Source organism: Haemorhous mexicanus, chromosome 19 (assembly GCF_027477595.1).
Source record: "Haemorhous mexicanus isolate bHaeMex1 chromosome 19, bHaeMex1.pri, whole genome shotgun sequence".
Taxonomy (NCBI): domain Eukaryota; kingdom Metazoa; phylum Chordata; class Aves; order Passeriformes; family Fringillidae; genus Haemorhous; species Haemorhous mexicanus.
This window is the reverse complement of record NC_082359.1, coordinates 10,271,677-10,296,654: the sequence shown is the minus strand read 5'-3', so window position 1 is coordinate 10,296,654 and position 24,978 is coordinate 10,271,677. Positions and strand designations below refer to the sequence as shown.

At 54.7% G+C, this 24,978-nt stretch overlaps 1 protein-coding gene across 1 annotated transcript; it reads left to right on the top strand.

Annotated features, from left to right (window-relative positions):
* Positions 1-576: 576 nt before the first annotated feature.
* WSCD2 (WSC domain containing 2) lies at positions 577-23,610 on the top strand. Its single transcript, XM_059863234.1, has 9 exons — positions 577-801; positions 8,978-9,898; positions 12,600-12,714; positions 13,952-14,136; positions 14,870-14,991; positions 16,111-16,285; positions 17,264-17,428; positions 19,064-19,264; positions 22,018-23,610. The coding sequence occupies exons 2-9, from the start codon at positions 9,523-9,525 to the stop codon at positions 22,368-22,370; spliced, it is 1,692 nt and encodes a 563-aa protein (XP_059719217.1). The 5' UTR covers positions 577-801; positions 8,978-9,522; the 3' UTR covers positions 22,371-23,610.
* The last annotated feature ends 1,368 nt before the right edge of the window (positions 23,611-24,978 follow it).

Below are 24,978 nucleotides of genomic sequence, written 5' to 3'. Positions count from 1 at the left end.
CCACAGATAGATCCAATGATATATTTATATATCTACTTATTTTGATCTATTTAGCTATGATATATTTATTTAGAATAAATATATTTTATATTATTTATAGATATTATTTTGTATTTATATATTAATAATAAATATATACTTATTTAGATAATTTATATGTGTTTACATTTCTATATGTAGCCATACATATCTATGTTTATCTATGTAGTTTTATTTATTTACTTATATTTTAAATATAGGTTTAATCCTCTCTGGCTCCATTCAATAATCCTCGGGCCGGTCCCGAGTGCCAGGAGGATGGAACCGGATTCCCGGGGGGATCCAGATCCTCAGCATCCCTCGCTTCGGGCGCAGCAGCGCGGCCGGGGCCACCCGAGAGCAGCTTCCCGGCACTGCCGCATCCCTGAAAAACAGGGAAAACAAGAAATAAATTTAAAAAAATATAATATCCCATCGGGGCGGCGGGAGGGAAGGGGTTAAGGCCGGCAGCCGGCGGAGGGAGCGGAGCCGCTGGATGGAGACGTTAAGAAGCGGCGCCCGGCAGCGGCTGCGGGCAGAGCCGAGCGGCAGCCGCCGGGCCGGGCCGGGCTGGGCTCTCCTCGGCCGGCACCGGCATCACCGGAACCTCTCCCGGGCGGTACCGGCACCGTCAGAGCCGCCCCGGCAGCGGGGCCGGGCCGCGGGCAGCGCCCGGAGCCCCCCCGGCCCCGCCGCTCCCGGCTGGAGGCACCGAGGGATGGATGGAGCGAGGGATGGAGCGGCTGGAGCGGCGGCGGCGGCCGGGAGCAGGGCCCGGGAACGGTGAGGAGGAGGTGGCGGGGGAGGAAGAAGGGAAGAAGGGCTCGGGGGAGGGGGCAGAGGAGCTGCCGGTGCGGGGAGAGCATTGAAACCGGGGCTAAGGGGAAAAAAAAAAGAAAAAAAGCCTAAATTAACAACCAAAAAAATAAGAGAAGAAAACAAACAACACCGCCCCCCCTCCTCCCCAGCCCCCCTTGCGCAAAATACAATTTTAAAAAGGACCACGGAGCTCCCCGAGCGGGGGTCGGCAGGACCCCGGCCCGCCGGGAATTGCTCTGGGAAGCGGCGGCTGCGGGTGCGGGAACCTGGGGGGCACCGGGTCCCCCCCGCGGCTTTGCGGGAGTTGATGATTCCCGCCTCATCCCGGCAGGGATTTTTTCGCTGGTTTCTGCTGGTTTGGGAAGGGTTTTGCTTGGCTGAGGGAGCCAGGCAGGAGAGAGCTCTCCCCATCCTCATCCTCCTTCCCAGACTTTGTGCAGGAACATCTCCGCCGGCGAAATAAGGAACATAAGGGAACGTAATCCTGCCAGAAGCCTCTCCCCTGTTTATTTTCCTCTTCCCACATCCATGCTGGCAACTTCGGGGAATAATTTAACATAAAGATGAGCAGGGAGAGCCGAGGCAGTTGCAGAACGGCGTGAAGGTAACCTTGAGCTGAGCCTTGTAAACCCCGGCCTCTGTCAAGGCAGGATTAAAGAAACTTTCCTGGCAATCCAGAGCTGGGAATCCCAGCCTGGCCCTGGGAATTACAGCCCCGGGGTGCCCCCACCCAGCCTGGCCCTGACCCACTGCACCTTCTCATCTGGTGAGTGCTGTATCCTTCCTTCCTCTGGGAATTTATCTGGGAGTTATCCTTCATAAGGGGCTGTCCCTTCTCTGGGCTTGGCAAAGAGCTCTCCCTCGGAATAGCCAAAGCTGTTGAGCTCCAGGGGTTCCTCCAAGACAGGACTTGTTAGCATTTGTTAGGTTTTTTAATGTATATTATTATATTATAGGTATTATTAGCAATTATTGTGCTTTTATATAGATTATATTACATCTATTTAATACACTATTAGCAGACACTATGGTTTTATATTTATTATTCTATTATCTATATTATTAGCCCCTATCATGATTTTTATGTACATTATATTATAATATTCCATGTATTCTTTGCAGTTATTAGGCCCAGGGAGAATTCCCCAGGGGGTTTTGCTCTGTTTTTTGGGATGCCTTTCCCAAATCCTGGTGCTCAAGGACCCAAGTCCAGCTGCAGCATCAGGGCTGCAGGTGCCTGGGTCCAGTGGGGCTCATCCATGCGAATGTCCCTGCTTTTAGAGTCCTTGATGTTTGGGATCCTGGCAGATGGGAACACCCCATGGAGCCCTGGCTCCCCAGGGGGACTTGGGGATGGATTTTCCCTCCCAGAAAAACACTTCCTTCTTCCTGGGAGATCTTTTCCCCATGGAAAACTGGGCCAAGCCTCAGCAGCTCCAGGCTCCCATCCAGAGTCACAATTCCCACGGCTGAGGCAGGATCCAGGAGTGTTCAGCACCATCCCCAGCTCAGTCCAGATCCTGGGAAAATCTTCTCCCAGCCCCTTTGGACCTGCAGGGACTCACTGGGCAGAGCAGGCAGCTCTGGGAGGGGGATTTGTCCTTCCCAAAGGGTTGGCTCTCCCTGGAGCCAGGAGCTCCTCCTGGGGCTGGGGAAGGAGCGTGGGACAGGAGGATGTGCCCGTGCTGAGGGATGAGCCTGCAGCATCCATGGGAATGGCAGATCCCTCCCTGGATGGGGGGAAAGAAAGGAACCAGCTCTCCTGGGGAAGGAGGTTTTGAGGGAAGTGTTGCACGAAATCCTCCTTCTCACTCCATTAATGTCTGTGGGCTGTGCAAGGCATTGTCTGCTGCTGGAAAAGCTCGTTAGTTAATTGCCCCAGTGCTGCTGTAATCCCAGATTAACGAGGGCTGAGGCAAATCTCCATGGAGCAGACCTGAGCGTGGGATTTATGGGGAGATTGGATTCTGCTCTTCCCTACCTGGGGAGTCCTTGAGGGCTCCATCCTGGGCTGGATGTGCCGGGTGCTCCCATGGGAAGAGCTTTCTGTCACACCCATGAGGGGTCACACTTCCCAAATCCCCCCTGATGGTCCCCATGGATCCCATGGGGGTGGGATTTAGGCAGGTCCAGCTGGGTGCACCTGGATTTCCCTTGGGACAATCTCCTTTTGGTGTTCCTCATCCCCTCCCACGAATCCTGGAGCCAGGGCTGGGCTCTGGTGCTCCAAACCTCGGGATCAAACCCTTTGGCTGCTGCGGGGTTTGTTCCTCCTCGTTGAGCACAAGGAGCAAAACAGCGGCGTCCTGGCTTTCCCTGGAATAAGGAGCTGTCAGCTCGGGATGTGCCGGCAGCTGCAGCTCAGGAATGCTTCTCCACAGCCACAGGGACGTGCAAGTGTCCGTGGATGGAGTGGCCAGAGGATTTGGGGAGGATGAGCAGCGCAGGGAGGGCCGTGCATCCCCCGGGGGTGGCTGCCAGCCCCGGCACTGTCTCTGGAAAAGTCCATCCCGTGTGTCCTAAACCTCCTTCTCCTCCGGGATTCAGGCAGCTCCGTCGGGGGGGAGCTTTGCTGAGCCAGCAGCTGGCTGCGATCCAGCTGTGCTTCCCTAGGGAACAGCCCCGGCCTTCCTCCCGCCCCCCTCCTCCTCCTCCTCCCGGCTCCGGGTGGGAGCGCATTCCCTGGGATGCACATCCCGGCTCCCCAAGTCTGATTGAAATCCGTGGCTGGATTTTGCAGGCTGGGCATGAAACCCCCCGAACGTGAGACATTAAAACTGCTTAGGTTAAACCCTGTCACAGACACTCAGTGTCCTCCGAAGGAATTACATCACCTCTTCCAAGGGCTTGAGTGTCGGCAGGGTGGGAAGGAACGGGAGAGGGAGTCTGGGAGCATCCCTCGGTGTCACTGAGACCCCGCAATCCGGGGTGGCCTCTCCCAAATACCGCCCAAAAATAGGGAATTAACGGGGGAAATGAGGTTTCTCAGCCTTGGACGCAGGGATGGGGCTGATGCCGGCAGCAGGAATGCTCAGGGAGAGATGCTGGAAGCTGGCAGGGATGTGGTGGGGGATCCCACCCCAAATTTAATGACCCTGATCCCAAAGGAGGGAGCTTCCTGCTCCTTCCACAGCCCCGCCCAAGATACCCCGGGCAGATGGGATAACGCTGCTGGAGAGAACTGGATCACCCAGACCCCTGGGGTTGCTGCAGATTAATTAATTAATGAAAACGCTAACGATGCTGGGAGGGGAACACCGAGTCCCACAGCTGGATCCCCGCTGTGCCACCTCATTTCCATCATCCCACAATTCCCTGGACCCCCTCCCTGCCCCAATCCCTGCAATCCACGGCAATTTCCTCCCTTATTTCCTTCCCTGCCTTCGGCAGCGCCGGGTGCTTTTTAAATGATTCATGACTTAAACCATTTTTCTTTATGAGCTGCTTTTCACACTTGTGAGGGGAATTCAGCCTCCAAGAACCTGGAACGGGCTTTGATGGAATTGTGGGTGGAGGAGCAGAACAGTGAAGGAAAAACTCCCCATTTTCAGCTCCACTTGGGCCATTGTGGAGGAGAATACCCAGGGAAAGGAGCAGAGACATGGAGATGGGATTAGCTGGGAATTAAGTGGCCTGGAGGCCATGCATAGATCTTTGCTTCTGGGGGCTGGAGCAGCCTGCCCATCCCAGCTGGGGTTGGTTTGGGGAGTCTCCCAGCAAATTCCCACCACCATCCTGATGATCCCACCCTGGGTGGGGATGAGCATCCCCTGGGCAGGAATCAGCATCCCTTAGGTCGAGCTCTGGGACACCAATGGGAATTTGCCATGCCAGGCAGCTCAATGTCATAATTAAAAATGGGGTTAAACTTCCTTAAATAACTTGATTAAACAAAATTGCCTTTCTGGGCCAGGCTGCAGGCCCTGGGCTCGTGTAGCTCTGTCCAGTGATTGGAATAAGCCAGGGCAGGATCCATCCTGATGTTCCTGGGTTTATTTATAGCTCAGCCCTGGCAGAAACGGGGCTGGTGCCCTGTGGGCTCTGTCCTCTGGAGAGCACAGGGAGCACTGAGAGGAGGTTGTGCAATTAACACGACCTCATTTCAGAGGAGCCTTTTAGAGACCTTGATCAATTAGTCTGGGGCAGCCCTGAATGGATCCCGGATCCTCCTGGATCTGCATCCCTCTGGATCTCGGTGCCTCATGCCCTGGGAAAGTGCTGAGACCACCAATAAATCCCAAAAATATTTCAAAATCAGTTTTTATCCATAAGCAAAACCAGCTCCTTAATTCCAGTCCAAACTCCTCCATGGACTCCCAGCAAGGAGGAGGATTTACAAACCCCACCAAACGCTTGGAAATCCCCCATAAAAATCCACCAGCAGATGGGCAAATCCTGCCCTGGATCTTCAAATTGAGCCAATAATTCCCTGAGTTGAGGTTTTCCCTTTGCATCCCTGACTGCTTTGGCCTGTGGAAGGGATTTAGTGGCTCCACAGGGAAGCCCAGGCCTGGGAAGTGTCTCACCCTTGAGCATGAGGATCTGATCCCAGTGCAGCTCCCTGGGATGAGTCTGGAAGCTGCTGAGTCAGCTGCTTTTAAGGCTTCCCCAGCGGAGAGGAGGCACAAATCCATTTCTCAGCAAAATGAAGGCAGAGAGAAGCTGAATAAATAAACTTGGCTTTGATTTGAGGGCGACTGACAGCTCCCTGTGCTCGGCTGGCCCCTGGGAGAGGCACTGGAAGGTTCTGGATGCTCCAGGTCTGCCCTGCTAGGATGGAATAATCCTGGTTTATCTCAGCTTCATTCCCAGCCATAATGGGGTTTAAATTCAGCCCCATGCATCTAATTTGCTGCTTCCTTAACAAGTGGAAAAGGGTGAAAATCCATTTCCATGGGGCTGGAAAAGAGGATGGGCAACTCCACCTGGAATCTTGGGCTGCCCAAACTCTGCCAGGGCAGCAATTCCAGGCTTGCACTGCAGGACACTCCTGGGGATGGAGGCTGAAGGGTTTGAGGGATGGCAGCACCCAGGGTGCCCGGTGTCACCGGGGGTTTGTGCTGGTGTCCCTGTTTGGTGCTGGGGAGGACTTGGAGCTGCAGGAACTGCTCTGGGATGGAGGGACATGGGGATTTCTGGTGGTCCCTGCACCCATGTGGGTGGCTTTTGGTGACAGCAGGACCAGGGAACCTCCATGCCCTGGCTCCTGCGTCCCATAAATCCTGCATCCCATGGATTGTGCTCTTTTCCCAAATCCCCTGGATCCTTCACTGCATTTCCAGGTTGGGCAGAGGCATTCCAGCATTCCCAGGGTGCCCAGAACCTGCTGTCCCCACGTCCTGTGGCGTGGGACCGAGGTCAGTCCCTGCGTCACAGCCCTCCCGTGGGGTCACCCCACTGATGTCACCACCCCTCTGTTTGCCAGCCCCATTCTCTCCCTGTCCCTGTGATAAGAAATGTTAATGAGGGGGTGAAATTGGATATTCCCGCGGCCTTCTCCTCCTAATGGAATTCTGGTGGTGGTTAATTTGCTGGTTTTAATGGGCCCATTGTTCTCCCGGGCTGGGGGAGCCACGTGAGGGTGTTTGGCCCTGCTCAGATGAGAGGTGGTGCCTGAAGGTGAGTGAACCTTGGGGCTCAATAATTGCAGAGCAATTTGAAGACAAGCCCCAAATCCATAATTGATGGGCTCTTCATTCATCCCGCTCCCGCCTCTCCCGGACCTGTTCCCACCTCTCCAGGTGCAGAGGAATGGATAAACCTGGGTAAAGCTGGCAAATTATCGAGGATTTCCTTGCCCTGGGGACAGCTGACACCGCTCAGGGAGGTGGGTTGGGTGTGGAGTGATGCTCAGCCGGGTATCCCGGCGCTAGGATGAGGATTTTGGCTCCTGGCGGGAGTGTGGTGATGGATGTAGCCAGGGAATAATTCCCCACTCCCGGCTGGACCCGTATCCTGGGAAACCGCCGAGCTTTGGCTCTGGGGGGGCAGGGAGGGATTCCCCAACCCTGGCACTGCCAGCCGGGGGGATTTTTCCAACTCTGCAGCTCCAGGGCTGGATCCCTCCCCTGGGATGAAGCAGGGGCCGGATCACAGCGGGTCGTACCCGAGCGAGGGCTGACAGATAATTCCCTGGCGGATAATTCCCTCCGTTCCCTGCTGCCCCAGCAGTTTTCCATCCCAGCAGCCGCGGGAAGGCCAGGCTGAGGCCGCTGCATTGCGCTGGCTGGGGACTGTCCCCGTTCGCTTCATTAGCTGGGATGACAAAGTGTGTCACCGCTGTCCCCCGGCCACGCCGCGGGCTGGGCTGGCACCGAGCGCAGCGGGGTTCAGACAGCGGGGTCGGGGACAGCATGGGACCCCTGGGGACACCGTGGCGGGTGACGGCGGCGGTGGGGACCAGGGGTGGCCGCTCCTTCACCCCAGCGCTCCTGCACCGGGTGGATCCGTCCTTAAAATCCAGGGAGCGCTGGTGGGATGCAGGGAACGGCGCTCTGGGATGGTTCCTGCATCCCTCAGCTCCCGATACCCCCAGCTGATACTGGGAGCACTGGTGTCCGTACTGGGAGCACTGGTGCCGGCCCTCCCCGCCGCTCCCGGGAGCCCGGAGCCGAGCCCATTATCTGCTCCAGACAATTAGCAGAAGCATTAATGGAATATATGCAAATGCGCAGTAATTGACCTGTGACTCCGCAGTTCATGATGGAGAAGGATGAGCTCCAGATGGCTTAATGAGAGTAATTTAAGCCCCTTCTTTATATGCTGTGCCAGAGCCTGGCAGCGCCCCGCCGGGGAGGGGAGGAGGAGGGGGTGGCACTGGGGACACTGGGGGGCAGGGACAGCCCTGGGGACGCTCCCTTTGCTCCCCAAACCACCTCGTATCCAGCTCCCATCCCAACCCCGCGAAGGTGGATTTGTTCTGGATAAGGGAAAACCAGATAATCCTGGTCGGGGAGTGCAGGAGAGCAGCCAAACACCCCCGGGACCACCGGGCTGGGGGCTGCTCTTCCAGCGTGGCCATGCCGAGGTGCCACGTCCAGCTCACGGAAAACCCAAACCGCTGCTACTCCGAGGTTACTCAGCCTTTACTCCAGCTGTGTTGGGGAGGGCTGGTGTGGGGTTGTGCCCCTCCCCTGCTCTGCCCCAGCCTCTCCAGCCCTGAGCTCCACAAAATTCCCGCGGCAGAGCCGGAGGTATCTGAATAACCACTCTGGGAAACCAAATTAAAATATTGATGTATAATTCATGCCATATGTTCCACCAATATTTTTTATTTAATCAACTGAAGACAGATGGCAGGAACATAGAGGCCATTAAACTAATGGCACTTTGTCTTTCCATTTATTTCCATCTCCTTTCCTAAAATAAGAGGAGACCGTGACAGGCAGTGCACCCCGGGCACTCAGATGTGTCAGCAGGGGCATTTCCCACGTGGCATTTTCCCAGGAAGGGCTGGAGCAAATCTTCCATAGATAGGGGGTTGGAAGGAGAGAAATCCAGCTGGATTTCTAGGGAAGTTCAGCCTGGTGGGGCTGGAGGAGGCTGTCCCATCTCTGCCTTTCCCGTGCCAAGAGCCACCAGGGATGGTCCTGGTGTTCCTGGGACAGCACCATCCTGGTGGCAGGGTGGGAATGGGGATGCTCCTGGCTGGAGGAAGAGGATGTCATGGCCATCTCCAGTCTTTGGGGCCCTGAGGAACTGGAGGGACACCCAGGGATGTCATGCTCCTGACCCTGTGGGATGCTGGAATATCCACTGGCAGCACCCCGCTGCCCATGCATGGATTTCACTTGGGATCTGCTGCTGCAGAGTTGTTTGGATCTCAGGGTGCAGTGTGTCCACGCAGAGTCTGTGTGCACAGCTCATCCTCCTGGGGGTGAAACTGGAAATTTTCCACGTCCCAGAGCCATCCTGGAGCACCTCCTGCATGACGAGGCGGAGATGGGATTTGGGCTCACCCCACCAGCATCGCTCCCACTGCACCCAATGACCCACCTGGGAGAGGTGGAACTGCCCCTCCCCGGGGCTGGAAGCTGATGAAGACCACGGGTGGCCTTCCTCACCCCCTGGAGGGACAGTGCCGCCATCCTCCCGTGTCCTGGGACGCTTTCCTGAGTGTGCCTCTCTCTTTGACTTGCAGGTGGAGATTTCTTGCCCTGGGAGTGAGCTGAAAGGAGTTTCCTTACACAAAGGGTCCCAGGCAGCATTCCAGGCTCCAGGCGCGTCCAGGCACCTTCCATTCTTTGTCTGAAAGGGCAGAGATGCCGTTCCCAATCCAGCGATGCCTGACGGAGCCGGTGCCGCCGGGAGCGAGGAGCTGCGGCAGCTGATCGGCTTTCAAATCACCTTCAAACCTCGATTTCCTTAACATGATCCCTCCATCAGCGCAGTCCCCGGGGCACAGCCGGGGGACTTTGCCGGCAGGAGAATAAACCGGGCCTGGAGGTGACAGCGCTGGAACACCCCGGCCACGACGCGGGGACTCAAAATCCACCTTCCCCAGCACTCCAAGACTTTTTAGGGTCGGGCAACAGCTTTGCACGGCCTCGCCCTGCAGCCCTCACCCCATTTGCTAGCCGGGATTCACCTCCAAGCCAGGCGGGATAATCCCCTCCTCGGAGCATCCCTGGAGCCGCAGAGCAGCTTCCCCGCGGCGCCGGCTGCCGGGGAAGGGATGAAGACGCTATGGCCAAGCTTTTGCTAAAACTCCAGCGGTATTTTCGGCGCAAACCCGTGCGTTTCTTCACTCTGCTGGCTCTCTACCTGGCGGCCGGTAGCTTGGTTTTCCTGCACTCCGGCTTCTCCGGGGAGCCCACGGTGCCCGGGAGCCCGCGCAGCCCCGCGGCCGCCGAGGGGCCGGGGCTGCCCTACCTGGGGGTGATGCAGCTCAGCCGCGGCTTCAAGGCGGCAGCGACGATGCCGGCGGGGGGCCGACGACACGGCCCCTGGTTCAAAAGCACCTCCAAGGAGCCGTCGGACAGGGGAAAATCCCGGGATAACGGCGGCCCCCGGAGCCGGGCGCTCCGGGGCAGGAGCGGCCGCGAGAAGGAGGAGGACAGAGGTGAGAACGGGGCGGGGGGGGTCCCTGCTTTTTGCCTCTCCAGGGGGAGTTGGGAAAGTGGTGTCTGAGCTAGTTTTGGGTTTTGTATCCCTGCCAGGACCACAATCCCCCCCAGGAAATGTGTATTTATTTGCTTATTTATTTATAAACTACGTGCACGCGCTGCACCTAGGTTTTCTTCCCACATCCCACGGGGATGCTCTGGTGAGCAGCACCCCGCTCTGGAGAACATTTCCAGAAGGATCTTCTCCCTCCTTCTTCCCTCTTTCCTCTCCTCCCTCCCCAAGTGCCAATAATGTGCTTTTGTTGTTCCATCTTCACTCTTTCCCCCTGGTGCATCACCGAGCTCTGAGCTCCCCCTTGCTGTTCCAGCCGATTTTGGGGGTGGCAGCTGGGGGGATGCTGTGCCCTATCTTCCTCCCACCCTTTGGCTCTGGCAGGGGCCAAATTCAGTTTTCATTCTGTTGGCCTGAATCAACACAAAATCCAGGTTTGTGTGGGCGTTGTGTTGAGGCAGGGGCTGGTTGTGATTCCCATGGAAGTGCAGACAGGGCTGGGCTGTGGCCTCTGGAGCCAGGAGATCCCTGCCTGGCTGGGGTCTTGTCTAGTGGGTCCATTATTAATGATCAAGGATAAGAAAATGGAATAATTCCCATTGATTTTTTTTAAATGGCATTTATTTATCCTGGAAGCAGCCAGAGCTGCACATTCTGTGGGATTTGGGTGGCTGGACTCCAGCAGGAATCCCCAACCTCACAGCAAACTGGGGCTTTCCCAGGGGTCCAGGTTTGATCCCCCCAACCTGGGCTGCTTCCAGGGCATGGAGGGCTCCTCCTCCTCCAGTAGGGCATGGTTGTGTTCATTCCAGGAATGATGCATGGTCCAGGCATGGAAGCCAAAGGAAAAGTGGTGCTCACGGGATTTTGTCCTGCTAAAAGGAGCTGAAGGGGTTCCCCCATTGTGACCCCACTCCGAGGGGTCTCTGGGGTGTTTTGGTGGCCACATCTCTCCATTAATGCAAACTGACTTCAGTGCAGCCTCAGCAGATGGTCCCTGAGCCCAGGCTGTCTGTCCCTATAAAGACCCCAAGCAGTGCCTGTGCCCTGGGCCATATGTCCAAGTGCTCCAAGATTAACCTCATCCAGCACTGCCAGCAGGGTTGGGATGCTGGGCTTGGGATTCCCGGGTTTATCCGCTCCCAGCTGCTCTGGGAATATAATTTTCCCCTTGAAGCATCTTGGCAGCTCCTGAGTGGGATGGTGTGGAGAGAAATTCAGCAGCTTGAGAAATCCCACGTGCCAGGTGTTCCTGGTGTGGCTGGCAGAGATCCCCCTCGCTTCCCTGCTCCTCTGGAGCACCGGGATATCTGGCAGGAACAGGTGGATTTAATGCTGTTGGTAATTAAGTGGGGACAGCTTAACGAGGTGGCTGCGGAGGCTGTGCCACGTGAAATCATTCCAGAGGGAATACTGCTCCAAAAATCAGCGCTGGTTCAGAGAGTGATGTGCAGCTCTCTCTTCCTCCTCTTCCTCCTCCTCCCTCTGCCGGCAGTGTCAGGTGAAGGTGTGGGTGGAGAACAGCCCTGTCTGCCAGGGAACGGCCTCATCCCCATGGGAATGCAAATTCCTGTGGGAAGGGGCATCTCCTGCCTCCAGCCAGGGAGGATTTTTAGGCAGTGAAGCCAAGGGAAGCAGGAACAGACCCCAACCCTCAGCCACATCCATCTCTGGTGCCTTCCTGCCATTCCCACCTGTGATACACAACCAAGCAATTCCATGAGGATGGAGGGACCAGCCACCCCAGGCAGGGAGCTGGAGCCACCCCTGTATTCCCAGCTCTGGGAAAAATTGGATGCTTGGGGAATTTAATGACAATCACTGGGTGGATGTGGGTGTCTGTTCACAGCTGTGTTCCCAACAGGCTCTGAAATTCCTCCTGGAGAGGTCCAGCTCTCCCTACAAACTGCCAGTCCCACCCTCCCCCTTCTCTGGTGTCCTTGTCTGTCCCTAATTATTCCAGCTGGCTTCCCAATAAGTGGCAGCACGCATATGTCAGGAGCACTGGGTTGAAGGTAATACATATCAGTCACTGGCTCTGTGCAAGTGTCTGGAGCCATCCCACACCCACTGGAATCCTCTGACCTGCCAGGACCTGCTCATCCCTGTGGGAATGCTGTGTGGAGTAACTGGGAATTATGGCTTTGCTGGTTGGAGTTATCTGGCACATTTCTCTCCATCTTCCTCCTCTTTGGCCTCCAGGCTGGCTTGGGAAGGTGGCTCCAGCACTGGTGGGGTCTGTGCTGTGCTGGGATAATTGGGAATGGGGGATCTGTGCTTGAGGCACACCATGGATGGGGTGAGCTGGCTCAGGGACACTACAGAGGTGTGGAAAGCAGGGAGGAGGTGAGAAGGGTTATCCCAGAGTGTGGCTTGGAATTGGAGTGGCACAGTGAAAGCAATTCCTTCCTGTGAGGGTGGGCAGGCTCTGGCACAGGGTGCCCAGAGAAGCTGTGGCTGGAAGTGTCCAAGGCCAGGCTGGATGGGGCTTGGAGCACCCTGGGATAGTGGAAGGTGTCCCTGCCTGGCTTGGACCCAGAGTTCCCAAAGAAAACAAACAGGGAATACTGCTGCACATCCCTATTTAGGGAAAAGTCAGGAGGGGTGGGATCAGAGGGTTGTGACCCTGTCCCCTCTGTCCCCAGCCCGGTACATCGGCTGCTACGAGGACAACACCCGGCAGAGGACCCTGCGCGGGATGTCCTTCTTCGACTACAAGAAGATGACGGTGTTCCGCTGCCAGGACAACTGTGCCGAGCGGTAGGGAAGGGGACAGGGCCTCCATCAACCCCTGCACACTCCCTCAGCCCCTGTACACTCCCTCAATCCCTGCACACCAGCTCCATCAGTCCTTTCCATCAATCCCTGCACACTGCCCCTCTCAATCCCTGCACACCAGCTCCATCAACCTTTTCCATCAATCCCTGTAAACTCCATCAATCCCTGCACACCAGCTCCATCAACCCTTTCCATCAATCCCTGCACACTCCATCAGCCCCTGCCCACCAGCTCCATCAGTCCTTTCCATCAATCCCTGCACACTGCCCCTCTCAATCCCTGCACACCAGCTCCATCAGTCCTTTCCATCAATCCCTGCACACTCCCTCAATCCCTGCACACCAGCTCCATCAGTCCTTTCCATCAATCCATGCACACTGCCCCTCTCAATCCCTGCACACCAGCTCCATCAGTCCTTTCTCTCAATCCCTGCACACACCCTCAATCCCTGCACACTCCCTCAATCCCTGCACACCAGTTCCATCAGTCCTTTCCATCAATCCCTGCACACTGCCCCTCTCAATCCCTGCTCACCAGCTCCATCAACCCTTTCCATCAATCCCTGTAAACTCCCTCAATCCCTGCACACCAGCTCCATCAGTCCTTTTCCACCACGTCCATGAATCCCTGTACACTGGCTCCATCAATCTTTTGGGATGGGATGGTTTGGGATGGGACAGGATAGAATGAAATGGATTTAAATTATATGATATTATATGATGGATTAGGATGTGATAGGAAAATTGGGTAGGATAGAAGGTAGGATAGGATGGAATGGAGTGGAGTAATAGGATAGAACAGACTAGAAAAGAATAAGGGTAGGATAGAAAAGAATTGCAGAATGGATGGAATAATGGATAGGATAGGATAGAAATGGAATTAAATTATATTACATAATGGATTAGGATATGATAGGAAAATAGTGTAGGATAGGAGGTAGGATGGCATAGGATAGAATGGAGTGGAGTGGAATAACAGGATAGAACAGACTAGAAAATAATAAGGATAAGATAGGAAAGAATTGCAGAATGGGATGGAATAACGGAAAGGAAAGGATAGGATAGGATCTGATATTTTCAGTTGGAAGTGCCCTAAAAGGGTCATTAACCCAAAAACAAATCCCGGGGATGCATTGCTGATCCCAGATAAGCAGGAATGTTCCTTTCCAAACCCCCTGGAGCCGGGGGGGATGTGCTGAGATCCCGTTTCCCCTGGGCAGGGGGTACCTGTACGCGGGGCTGGAATTCGGGGCCGAGTGCTACTGCGGGCACAAGATCCAGGCGTCCAACGCCAGCGAGTCCGAGTGCAACATGGAATGCAAGGGAGAGCGGAGCAACACCTGCGGCGGGATCAACCGGCTCTCCATCTACCGCCTGGAGCTGGCCCAGGAATCCGCCCGCAGGTGTAAGTTGGAGGCTGACCCCAGCTCAGCCCTGGAATGGGGGGGACTTCTCTTGGTGCTGGAGGGGTGATCCTGGCATTCCCGAGCCAGGTCGTGGCTCCGTGGAGTTCTTGGAGAGCAGGGGTAGTTTTGCTCCTGCAAACATCAGGAATCTCCTTGTGGGGAATGCTGCTGGCTGGGGTTGGGTGGAGTGAGGAACCCCAAGGACTGCTGCTGGAATTCAGGGAATTTTGGGTGACTTTGGGTGGAGATTTCCTTCCCCATGGCCAAACAGGACCATCAGTGTCTCCTGTGTGTGCTGCAGGATGGAGGATGTGTGGGAATTCCAGGCAGAGCTGAGGGTGCTCCCTCGTTTGGCTCCCAATTAGGCAGCTCTATAATTACCCACATTCCCTGCTCACCTTCCCTCACATCCAAGGAAAGGGCAAGGGGATGGCAACAACCAGGAATGCACAAGGCTGAGGGTACCAAGGACCAGGGATGGGATTCCAGGCCTGACCAAACCTGGTCCTGCTCTCCTCCCTGGTTCCACGCCTGGGAACACAGAGCTGATAAAAACAGCCAGGAAAATAAAACATCCCTGACTTTGCTGCTGGGGTTTTGCTCCGATTGTGGCTGCACTGCTGGAGGGGCCAGGAGCCACTGGAGCAGTTGGGAATGCCATGTCACACAGAATGGCAGCAGTGTCATTTTTGGAGTGTCACTGGGGCCTCTCTCTCTCTCTCTCTGTCCCAGATGGAAGCGCGATATTCCGGGGGTGCTTCCGCCGGCCCGAAAACGTCTCCATAGCCCTGCCCGCCAGCCAGCTCATGCTCAACATGTCCGTGGATAAATGTGTGGATTTCTGCACAGAGAAGGTACTGGGATAAACTCCTCTTCATCCTTGTTTCCATCATCATCATCATCAGAGTCACACCGGGAGATCTGAACCCAGTTTAGGAACATCAGTTTTTTGTGTATCCAAAAAATGGATTTGTGTCCCTGCCGTGGGAGGGAGTGGAGCCAGCAGCAGCCCTGGGAAAGTCTGGGAAGGAGCATCCCAGAATTAGAGTTTAGGTTGGAAGGGACATTTAAAGGAGCCTCATGGGGTCCTGCTCTGTCCAGGGGTCTCATGCTGGGGCACCTCCGAGTAGGGAGGGGAAAGGTTGGCAGTGGGAACTGGTGGAGGGTGGGTGCTGGAAATGGTCTGGAATGATGCTGGGATTGGAAGGATGCTGGAAATGGTCTGGAATGATGCTGGAATGTTCTGGAGCGATGTTGGGATGCTGGAAATGGTCTGGAATGATGCTGGAAATGGTCTGGAATGGTGCTGGAATTGGAAGGGTGCTGGAAATGGTCTGGAATGATGCTGGGATTGGAAGGGTGCTGGAAATGGTCTGGAATGATGCTGGGATTGGAAGCATGCTGGAAATATTATGATGGAATGGTCTGGAATTATGCTGGAAATGTTCTAGAATTATGCTGGGATTGGACGAATGCTGGAAATGTTCTAGAATTATACTGGAATGTTCTGGGATGGTGCTGGAATGGTCTGGAATGATGCTGGAATTGGAAAGATGCTGGAATGGTCTGGAAGGATGCTGGAATGGTCTGGAAGGATGTTTGGACTGGAATGATGCTGGAATTGGAATGATGCTGGAATGGTCTGGAAGGATGTTGGGATTGGAATGATGCTGGAATGGTCTGAAATAATGCTGGAATGGTCTGGAAGGATGTTGGGATTGGAATGATGCTGGAATGGTCTGGAATGTTGCTGGAATGGTCTGGAAGGATGTTGGGATTGGAATGATGCTGGAATGGTCTGGAATGATGCTGGAATGGTCTGGAAGGATGTTGGGATTGGAAGGATGCTGGAATGGTCTGGAATGATGTTAAAAACCACCCCACGCTGCCCAGCAACGGCGAGTGCAGGGCGCGAAGGCTCTGCCACGGCCGGGGGGTGGTGCCAGCGCTGTTCCCTCTGCCCATCCCGGCAGGAATTCCCTCTGGCAGCGCTGGCGGGCACCACGTGCCGCTGCGGCTTCCCCAGCACGCTGTTCCCGCTGCACGAGCGCGAGGACGAGCAGCTCTGCGCGCACAAATGCGCCGCCGAGGAGTTCGAGAGCTGCGGCTCCGCCGACTTCCTGCTGGTCTACCAGACACAAGTGCAGGGTGAGCTTCTCCCGGCCTTTTCCCCCCCAAAAATGAATTTTTATTCTCCTTCTGAGAACGGGAGTTTTGAAGTTTATAATGAATTTTCATCGGCTTAAAACCAGACTTCTGCTCACTCACCTTCTTCCCCATCGCACCGTTCATATCGTGGTCTATCCTACAATTTTCAGAGCCTCAGACTCTTACATCACAAAATTCTTCACTTGCCTACTATTCTTCCTAATTGCAGTGCTCATCCTGATCATTGCCAACAACCCAAGTGTGAGGATTCCGTTAAAAATGAGCGGGTTTTAATTCCCCTGGGAAATCAGCGCTCCCCTGGTGAGCTGTGGTTGCTGCCTGGCTCAGCTGCAGGGCACAGCAGATTCTGCCTCTGGCAGGATTCCTCCTTCCCAGGGCTTTCCCACCTCTCTGTGATCCCATGGGAGTCTGCTATCCAGACAAGCTGCAGGGAAAAATGTGGGGTGGAAAAAGGCTGTGATCAGACAGAACATTCCTGAGAGAGCAGTGAGCCAGAGAAGCCAGGGAAGCACTGGGAAAAAGGAAAACTCTTCCTGAAAGAGGAAAGGGCTGAAGGGAGCAAGTGAGGATCCAAGTTCGGGTGGTTTTGGGTCAGTCTTGTCACGATCCTTTGGTGTTTGGGGCTGTGCTGGAAATGCTGTTCATTGATTCATCAAAAAAGCAGGAGCGTTTCTTGGCACAGGAATCCCTGTTAGTCACTCTTCCCTAAGCACAGAGCTGGGAATGACAGAGAACTCTTGGGAAAAATCCTCTTAGGACTTTTCAGGTGTTTGGGACTCTTTGAGGTGTCCAGGACCCTTTGGGATGTCCCTCTAAGCCTTAGGCAGGGCACCTTTCCCTGCCCAGCCACCTCCTCGCCCCTTCCCCAGCATTTTCCTGGCAGAGGCAGCGTTTCCTCAGACATCCCAGTGGGACAGGCAGGTTTCCATGACACATTCCTGGTGTGTCTCCCTGCAGACAACCGCTGCATGGACAGGAGGTTCCTGCCCAGCCGTGCCAAGCAGTTGGTGGCTCTGGCCAGTTTTCCTGGAGCTGGGAACACCTGGGCCAGGCACCTGATCGAGTTGGCCACCGGCTTCTACACCGGCAGCTACTACTTTGATGGCTCCCTCTACAACAAAGGTGAGGGGAGGGCCCTCCTGGGGTGCCACCCCAGCTGGGGACAGTGCTGGTGACATCCCAGGGGCTGCAGGAAGGGCGGAGCGGGGCTGGGTGTGAGCGCTGCTGCTCCATGGGGTGGTTTGGGCTGGAGTGTCCTGGTGAGGGAATTCCTCCCTGTGAGGGAGGTGAGGCCCTGGCACAGGGTGCCCAGAGAAGCTGTGGCTGCTCCATCCCTGGGAGTGGCCAAGGCCAGGCTGGACAGGGCTTGGAGCAACCTGGGATAGTGGGAGGTGTCCCTTTCCAGGAGGGTTGGAATGAGATGAGCTGTAAGATCCTCTCCAATCTAAAACATTTTGGGATTCTGGTTTAATAACTCACCCCATTCCCAGCTCCCCCAGTTTAGAACCGCTCACAACAGCTTTATCTGGAGACCTTGAAGGTTTCTCCTGTTATTCTTTCACTTTTTGTGGCTTTGAGAGAAAATTCTCCATTGCTCCTCAGCTGTGGTGGAGTTGGGACCTGTATCTGTGGGGTCTGTACCCAGGCTATTCCCTAAATCCCCATTCCTTCCCAATTCCTGCCAAATCCAGCCTTGCAGAGAGGGAGATGCTCAGTGAGGGAGCACTGTCCCAGCCCCCAGGGTGCAGCAGCATCCCAGGGAAGGCAGCAGCAGTGGGAAAAGCCTTGGCTGGGTTTTGCTGAGCCACACGAGCGTGGGCTGTGTTCATTCCCTGTCAGAGGGGCCAGGAGGTATCCAGGCAACCAGCAGATTTATCCACTGCTGAGAGCCAATTACACCTCTCTAATTGATGGAATACAGCTCCTTCCAGCTTATCCCCCACTCCAGGTGCATTCCAGGGGCTGGGATTGATGCTGGCTCAGCCCCAGGCTCAGGGCAGGGTCCCCTCTCTGGACCCCCCATGGCATCACTCCCACCTTGAGCTGATCCACTGCCCCGCAGGCACAAGGATTTCCCTCTCTTTATTTATTAGTGGGAGAGTTTCAGCTGTGCTCAGGGAGTTTATAGCCATAAAATCTGCCCTTGACCCCTCAGAACAGGCACAAGAGCTGAGTGTGGCCAGGGAGATGTCACCCTGAGAGGCCCCTGTTCCTGTGAGCCACCCACTCATCAATTTTATGAGACTCATAACATGGGAAAATAAATTATTTCCATCTGGGGGAGGGATGCAAATCCTCCTTCACGCCCCTGCTGCTTTCATCATCCAGCTGGATTTTGCAACCTGATATCCCTGTGATGTTCCCTTTCATGGAACCGTGGGATCCTTTGGGTTGGAAAAGCCCTCTGAGACCGAATCCAACTGTTCTCCCAGCTCTGCCAAGGCCACCACGTCCCCAAGCGCCACATCCACACGGCTTTTAAACCCCTCCAGGGATGGGACCTCCATCACTGCCCTGGGCAGCTGTGCCAGGGATCGATCACCTTTTGGGTGGAGATATTTTCCCTCATATCCCATCTAAACCTCGCCAGCACAGCTTGAGGCCATTTCCTTTAACCCTGTCTGGTTTCCCTGGCTGTCCCCTCCTCTCAGGGAGCTTTGCAGATCCAGAACGTCCCCCCTGAGCCTCCTTTTCCCCAGGCTGAGCCCCTTTCCCATCTCCCCATTACTCCCATTAATCCCATCTCTTCCCGGGCAGGATTCAAGGGCGAGCGGGACCACTGGAGGAGTGGGAGGACCATTTGCATCAAGACCCACGAGAGTGGGCAGAAGGAGATCGAGTCCTTCGACTCAGCCATCCTCCTCATCCGCAACCCCTACAAGGCCCTGATGGCCGAGTTCAACCGCAAGTACGGGGGGCACATCGGCTTCGCCGCCCACGCCCACTGGAAGGGCAAAGGTAGGGCAGGGAATCCTCTGGGAAAGCCCCAGCCCAGCTGCTGGAGCTGGGAGTTGGTTGGGAAAGCCCAGCAGAGCTGGAGTTGGGTGTCCATGGGGGAAATTTTGGGCTGTGCCACCATGTTGGGGATGTTTCTTAGTGTGACTGTCACCTCTTGGTCATGGGTTCCCGTGTTGGGTGGGACAAGATGGGAAGGGGTGGAACAGGACAGCAGGACCGGGCAAGGATGGGCATCTCCTGTCCCCAGTGTGGCCACAGGGCGTGGTGGCAGTCCCCAGCCCATCCCTGTGGGATCCAGGTGTCATTTCCATGTGTCCAGCTGCTCCCCAGCCACCACCTTTCCCACGCACAGGCGTGTGCCAGAGGCTGCTTAATTACAGCAATTTCCAAATTGCTGTTGTGGGATTGACTTCATTGGAAAGAGTTAAAATGTTTAGCTTGATTGAACATCTGCTACCCTTAATTCTGAGTTTATTTAAGGGGAGCTTTGGCTGCTGTGGCTGGGATGTGCCTGGATTTCGTTATCTCCATGTGCTCACAGTGCTGGGCACAGCCCAGCCCTGCTCTCCCCATCCCATAAAACCAGCGGGGCGTGGTGTCCCCCACTTCCTCAGCCAGTGTCCCTGGGCTGGCACTGTCCCCACTCTGGTGGCACAGGAGCCTCTTGGTTGATTTTTTCCCCATCCATCTGTGGATAGAACCAGGATTGGTATCCCAGGACCACAGGGAGCCTCCTGAGCCTTCCCAGTCCTTGTCCAGGGAGCCCCCTGAGCCATCCCAATCCCAGCCCCCTCCCCAGCCTGTCCCAGGCTTCGTGTCTGCAAGGGGAGGGAGATCCAGAGGGGACCATGCCAGCACAGCCTTGTTTGGATGCACTTCAAATACATCACCAAATTCTTTCCAGAGGATGTGTGGAGTAATTAGCTGATGGGTTAATTGTCAGGTTAATTAACCACTACTGGGAAAGATGGAGATTTTCCATTGCATGGTTGGTGACCCCATTCCCAGCTGGAGAGGCCCCTGAACACGGAGCATGAGGGTCCCATTTCTGGCCTTGCCTGCATCCCAGCTCTTCAAATTATTTTCTTCTCCCAGGAACTAATTTTGGGGCAAAATTGGGAAAAAAATCCCCAGGTACTCTCTCCAGCCTCACCCCCAGTGCTGAGGGGGTGTTTTCCCATTCCCCCAGCCCACTCCCAGCCCTGCAGAGGCCAAACTCCTGTTTGGTTCCGTGGCATTAATTTTACAACATCCCTGGAGCAGCTCCAAAGCAAAGTTTTATGTGCTGTGATTACACAAGGTGAATTGTCCTGGATCTGTTTAATGGAACACATCCTGTGGTTAACGATTCCTCAGGGAATTAAGCCCAGTCCAGCTGTTAATCAGGCCTGGGTTTTGTGGGGAGGACACGAGGAACAGGGAGATGCTGGAGCTTTAATGCAGCCCTGCCACGAGAGAGGCGGCTGATTATCGGTGTCTCATCATCCCTCCCGCCACCTGATTTGAATGGCAGGACCAATTAGCCAGAAGGTTAATTGAGATGTTCCAGCAGGGATGGGAGAGGACGCAGGGAACATCCACTCACATCTGTTGGAACCCTGGATGCTGAGAATTTTAAACTTGCTGTGCTGAAAGGCACAGACCCACACGAGAACACTGCGTTTGACCTGAGGCCGTGGAGACGGCTTCCAAAATGGATTAATAGCCTGGGATTCCGGGTGTGGAGTTGGTTAGAAGTGTGTGAAAAATCTCAGATTTGGGGTTTTAGTCTATGGTGATACATGGGACCCAGGATGGAGAATTTTGGGCATGGGTTAGGTGTCTTTTCTGCACCTTCTTCTTCACAAATCTGGGTCATTTCCTTCTCGGAGTCTCTGTGGTCAAGATGACCCCGAGGTGTTAGAAAGTCTCTTTTTCCCAGACCTGAGACCAAAGAAGGAGTCAGGATTCTTCAGCTGTGGTTTGCAAGGTTGTTTATTTTCTGTTACCCATAACATTCCTTTTCCTGACCTGCTGAGGTCTGTCTGGCAGGTCAGTCTGAGGCACACTGACCACCCTCAGGACAGTGTTATCTTTTTATACTAAAAACTACGTGTACATTATTTACAATAATTTTCCAACACCTATCACCTATGTTAGACAGTTTGTCTCTACTCTAAACCAATCCAAAAGTGCCACCACCACAGCTGAAGATGGAAGCTAAGAAGAAGAAGAAGGAGAAAGACAGAACACGCCCAGATTCTTCCATCTTGCCTCCTGAAGCCCCATTCTAAGAACCCCAAAATTCTGTATTTTTCACCCTGTGATAAATTCACTGCTCAAACTCTTGTGGAGTTTGAGTAGTGAAGGGCTGTGGAGAGGGCTTCCAAAATGGATTAATAGTGCTGGGATTCCGGGTGTGGAGTTGGTTAGAAGTGCGTGAAAAATCTCAGATTTGGGGTTTTGGTGATACATGGGACCCAGGATGGAGAATTTTGGGCGTGTCCAAAACCCCAAAATTCTGTATTTTTCACCCTGTGATAAATTCACTACTCAAACCCTTGTGGCTTGTACACCTTCACACAAAGTTGGTAGTTTTTTCCATGGGTTAAAATCCAAGGCACAGGTGTCTTTGACTCCGTGCCAAGGTCTCCGAGCCCTCTGTCGGGTTCCCGAGTCCTCCGGGGCAGCCAGAGGATTGTCCTGAGCTCCGACATTTTCTCTAACCGGGTGAAATCCCAACACACATCCCCTGCTCCTTTTTCCCCCCCCAGAATGGCCGGAATTTGTGGCCAACTACGCCCCGTGGTGGGCCACCCACACCCTGGACTGGCTGCGCTACGGCAAGAAGGTGCTGGTGGTGCACTTCGAGGACCTCAAGCACGACCTGTTCGCGCAGCTGCAGAGGATGGTGGCCCTGCTGGGTGTCACGGCCTGCGAGGACAGGCTGCTGTGCGTGGAGGGACAGAAGGATGGCAACTTCAAGCGCTCGGGGCTGAGGAAGCTGGAGTACGACCCCTACACGGCCGAGATGAGGAAGGCCATCAGCGGCTACATCCGCACCGTCGATGCCGCCCTGAAGCTCCGCAACCTCTCGGGGGTCCCCGAGGATTATTACCCCAGATGATGGTGACCACAGAGGGGGGATGGCGCCCAGGGGTGGCTCTGTCCTCCCAGATTCTGCCTAATTCCACCCAGTGGGTGGCTCCTCTTTTAACCCTCCGTGTGCTGCTGTAGCTGTCGGTCACTCCCCGCATGAGCCGCCACAGGTCCCCAGCCACTGCTGAGCTTTTTTTTGGCCAACCTGGGGACACGGGTGCCTTCCCTGCTCCCCCCTCACCCTGGGGTCCCTGCTCCTGTTCTGGCTGCCCCAGCCCTCCTGGAAGTGCAGTGGGATGTTTGTGTCCCCTCAGGCTCTCCTGGGGACATCGAGCTGCTCAGGCCGTGCCTGATGCACCCGGAGCTGAGCTCCTTGGGGTGGGTGTCCCCAAAATCCCAGCCCTGCAAGGATTCCACTTGTCCTTGGATGGAATCTTCAGCCTTCCTGAGGGAGGAAGGACCAAGGGCATGGCACCGTGTGGATCCTGCCTGAGGTTATGGGATGGCAAGGCCATGCTGTGCAATGTCCCCAAACCTGCTGGCTGTGGCCCCTTGAGCCATCCTATGGCTCCCTGAGAATTCCCTGGAATTCCCCAGCCACAGCACCAGGCAAAGTTGCTGCTCTAGCCCTTGGGGGGGCCCATGACTCCCACCAGTGTGGCCACAGGTAGAAGCTCCCATTCCTTGTGGATGCAGCTCCAGAGGGGGAAGTTTTCCCTGGAGCCGCTGGGACCCACGAGCTCCTCCAGGCCTCGTTTCAGAGCCCACGAGCCAAAACATCCCCTCAGGAGCATTTTTGGGGAGCCAGGAGCAGTTTGGGGGACCAGAAGCAGGGTCCACACTGCATTCCAGCTGCACCCAACCCCCGTGGGGAGCAAACCCTGGGGCTGAGCTTTGGGGTGTCCCAAGCCAAACCAAAGGATCCCACCCGCCGGGAATGCGCCGATTCCCGGGCTGGCTTTGTGCACAGCTGCATGTGGTCCCTGGCTGTCCCCTCATCCCACGCCACCCTCCCCATCCTGGCTTTGTCCCAAACGAGCTCCCCAAAGCTCCCAACCCGCAAAACCCCTTGGATGTAGGTGCAAAAGCCATATATTGTACGCAGCCTTTTCTAGAGTTAGAGATTCACCAGTTGGCTTTTAACTCTTGATCCTGATAGAAATGCAGGCACAGGTCCAAGCCAGAGACCCTGCTTGGTCTCTATTCCAAGAGAGAAGAAAACTCCCTGGAGAAAAAAGGAGAATTTCAATAAAAATCTATTTTTCTAACGTGTGTGTGGAGCAGAGCTGGGCTGCTCCTTGTTTTTTTTTTGAAGGAGGGGGAAATTGTGTTCAGAGGAAGCAGTTGCCCCCTTTTTAACTCTTTTAAACTCTTTTTTAACTCTTTAACTCTTCCCTTGGTAAACAGCTGGAGGTTTTTTTGGGATTCATGGCAGTGGGATTGGAGCTGAGCCCACTCTTCTTTGGTCATGGCAGCCCCGGGGTTGTCATGTCAGAACAAGCCCTCAGGGTAACCCAGCAATTAAAGGAGAAGTTTTGTTGCTGCTCTGCCCCCTGCCTTGTGTGTTTGGGGCCACCTGAGCACTCCCCACCATCCCAGACAAGGGCTGTGGGAGCCAAGGGAGAACAGCTTCTCTCCCCTTTAATCCCATTAATCCATTTCTGTATTTAAACCCATTAACAGGTATTTAAATCCCATTAATGTCATTTCTGCATTGACAACACGACCAAAGCTGCTCTTTTTTGGGAGCTTCAGTACCCTGAGAGTGTCCTTGCAGACAGATTTAATGGGATGTGTGCTAGGAAGGGGGAGATTCACTGCAGGATTTATTCCTGACCTTCCTCAGCACCAGAGCGAGAGCTGGGTGCAATTTATCCCTTATTTCTAATCTGGAGTTGGTGAAATTCCCTTTTTTTTTTTTTAAGCAGGGATGAAGCCTCACCTCGGCCTTGATTTGTTCTGACAGGTCCCGGCCGCCCAAGGGGCAGCTCTCCCTCCCTCCCCTCGGAAGTAATTAACGCCTCAAAGCCAATTAATGGCCGAGATAAAACAATTAAGGGATGACATCGCGCTCGGAGCCTGGGCGGCAGCTTGGGAGGAGGGAGGGGAGGGGACCCCGCATCTGCACCTCCACAAACCCCACAAAAAAAAAAAAAAAACTGGGAATCTCTCCAGCCTGCAGCAGCACCAATTCACATCTTCTCTTTTATTTTCCCTGCTTTTATTGCACCACAGTTCCTTCTTCTTCTTCTTTTTTTTTTTTAAAACACATTTAAATTGCACCGAAATGGAGCAGTTGGAAGATGTTATGACCATGTCAGGGCGTGCTGCACATCTGGATTCTGGGATCCCCCTTCCCCTCATCCCACTGATGCAGGAGCAGCTTCCCCCTCCCGGAGCTTCGTACTCCGATTTTTTATTTATTTATTAAACGCTGGGCTGTATTTTAACCACGTGGAACTGGCGAGTAAGGACGAAATTCCTATTCCCGCTGGAAAAAGGAGCCAACCACCCTTCCCGCATCATTTTCCTGGGAAAAGCTCTTGACATTTAAGAGCCCGCCCGGCTGCCTGGGGGAGGCAGCACTCAGCCTTTCCATGAGGATTTGAAAAGCTGGGATTTTTCCTCTTGACTCA

Excerpts from the sequence above, each read along its gene's own strand:
- WSCD2 (XM_059863234.1), top strand. The coding sequence starts at position 9,523 with ATGGCCAAGCTTTTGCTAAAACTCCAGCGGTATTTTCGGCGCAAACCC. Across the intron at positions 12,715-13,951 it reads CAGGACAACTGTGCCGAGCG|GGGGTACCTGTACGCGGGGC; the intron begins GTAGGGAAGGGG and ends TCCCCTGGGCAG. Across the intron at positions 14,137-14,869 it reads CCAGGAATCCGCCCGCAGGT|ATGGAAGCGCGATATTCCGG; the intron begins GTAAGTTGGAGG and ends TCTCTGTCCCAG.